The 908-nt window shown below is 39.0% G+C and overlaps 1 protein-coding gene across 2 annotated transcripts in view; it reads right to left on the bottom strand.

Annotated features, from left to right (window-relative positions):
• The window catches only part of TIPRL (TOR signaling pathway regulator), a 24,554-nt gene that overhangs the window by 11,939 nt on the left and 11,707 nt on the right, over positions 1–908 (bottom strand). For both annotated transcript variants that reach the window (XM_004706843.2, XM_045298031.1), the window contains exon 4: positions 473–604. In XM_004706843.2, coding sequence (XP_004706900.2) covers positions 473–604 — 132 coding nt within the window. The remainder of the gene's footprint in view (positions 1–472; positions 605–908) is intronic.

The raw sequence follows: 908 nt of genomic DNA, 5'->3' as shown, positions 1-908 counted from the left end.
GCTTTACACAATTGATGTGTGTATGGATTGGGATAACAGTTGTGTGAGCCCCTAATAAAATGTTAAAAAAGAGAAAAAAAAAGTAGTCTATTCTCTACCGCCAGAAAACAGCACAGAAGAAGAGGCGTTATTACACTAGCCCGCTCTGCTCTAAGAAAAAAAGTAGAAGGGGTTGTTTACCGATGCACTGAATCCCTGACCCATTGGTGACTTTTTAAAATGACGTCTACCTCGTCACCTTCAGATTCTAGCAACTCAGCATCATTTTAAAGTGTGAACACTAACTTCATTAAATTAAATAATAACTTAATAAACTCCAGAAGCAGACACGTCTACTGAGAAACAAAAACGTTTTGCAAAACTGAAGAAAACGCCAAGATGTCCCCAGAGTGACCCCTGCAGTGGATAGTCTAGTATTTCTACTCAAGAGGAAAAGAAAGTAAGGTTTAGACAAAAATGTCAGCGTACTCACAATTTTTACACTCAGGCTTGAAACTCCGTGATCATGCAATTCATCCTCAAACAGGAGAACTTCTTCAAAAAACTTTATTTGTTCTCTGGCTTTCAATTTCTCTGTATCTATATGATCTGTTGTAGATATAACCTGAAACAAAAATTGAATAAGGAACATATGAAACATTAATAATTCAAAAAAGTGGCTTTTCCTCTCTTTTCTGTACAGCCTTGGCGCAGGGTTTTAAACTGGGGTGGCATCAAGACATGCAAGATCAGTTATTGGCCTGGCCAGTGACAAACGTTGCTGACCACACACAGCTGGTGTGCCTGCTGTCCACAAGCACAGTGAAAATGCCCTATCATTCAGACAAGCCGATGAAAAGCAAGTGTTCTGTTGTAACGATGAGGAAATTAGTGTGATGAACAAACACTTTCATTCAAGTGCAAAGCAG

This window comes from Echinops telfairi, unplaced genomic scaffold, assembly GCF_000313985.2.
Source record: "Echinops telfairi isolate 266 unplaced genomic scaffold, ASM31398v2 ScPeMD7_7424;HRSCAF=8462, whole genome shotgun sequence".
Lineage (NCBI taxonomy): Eukaryota > Metazoa > Chordata > Mammalia > Afrosoricida > Tenrecidae > Echinops > Echinops telfairi.
This window is presented reverse-complemented; position numbering and strand designations above follow the sequence as displayed.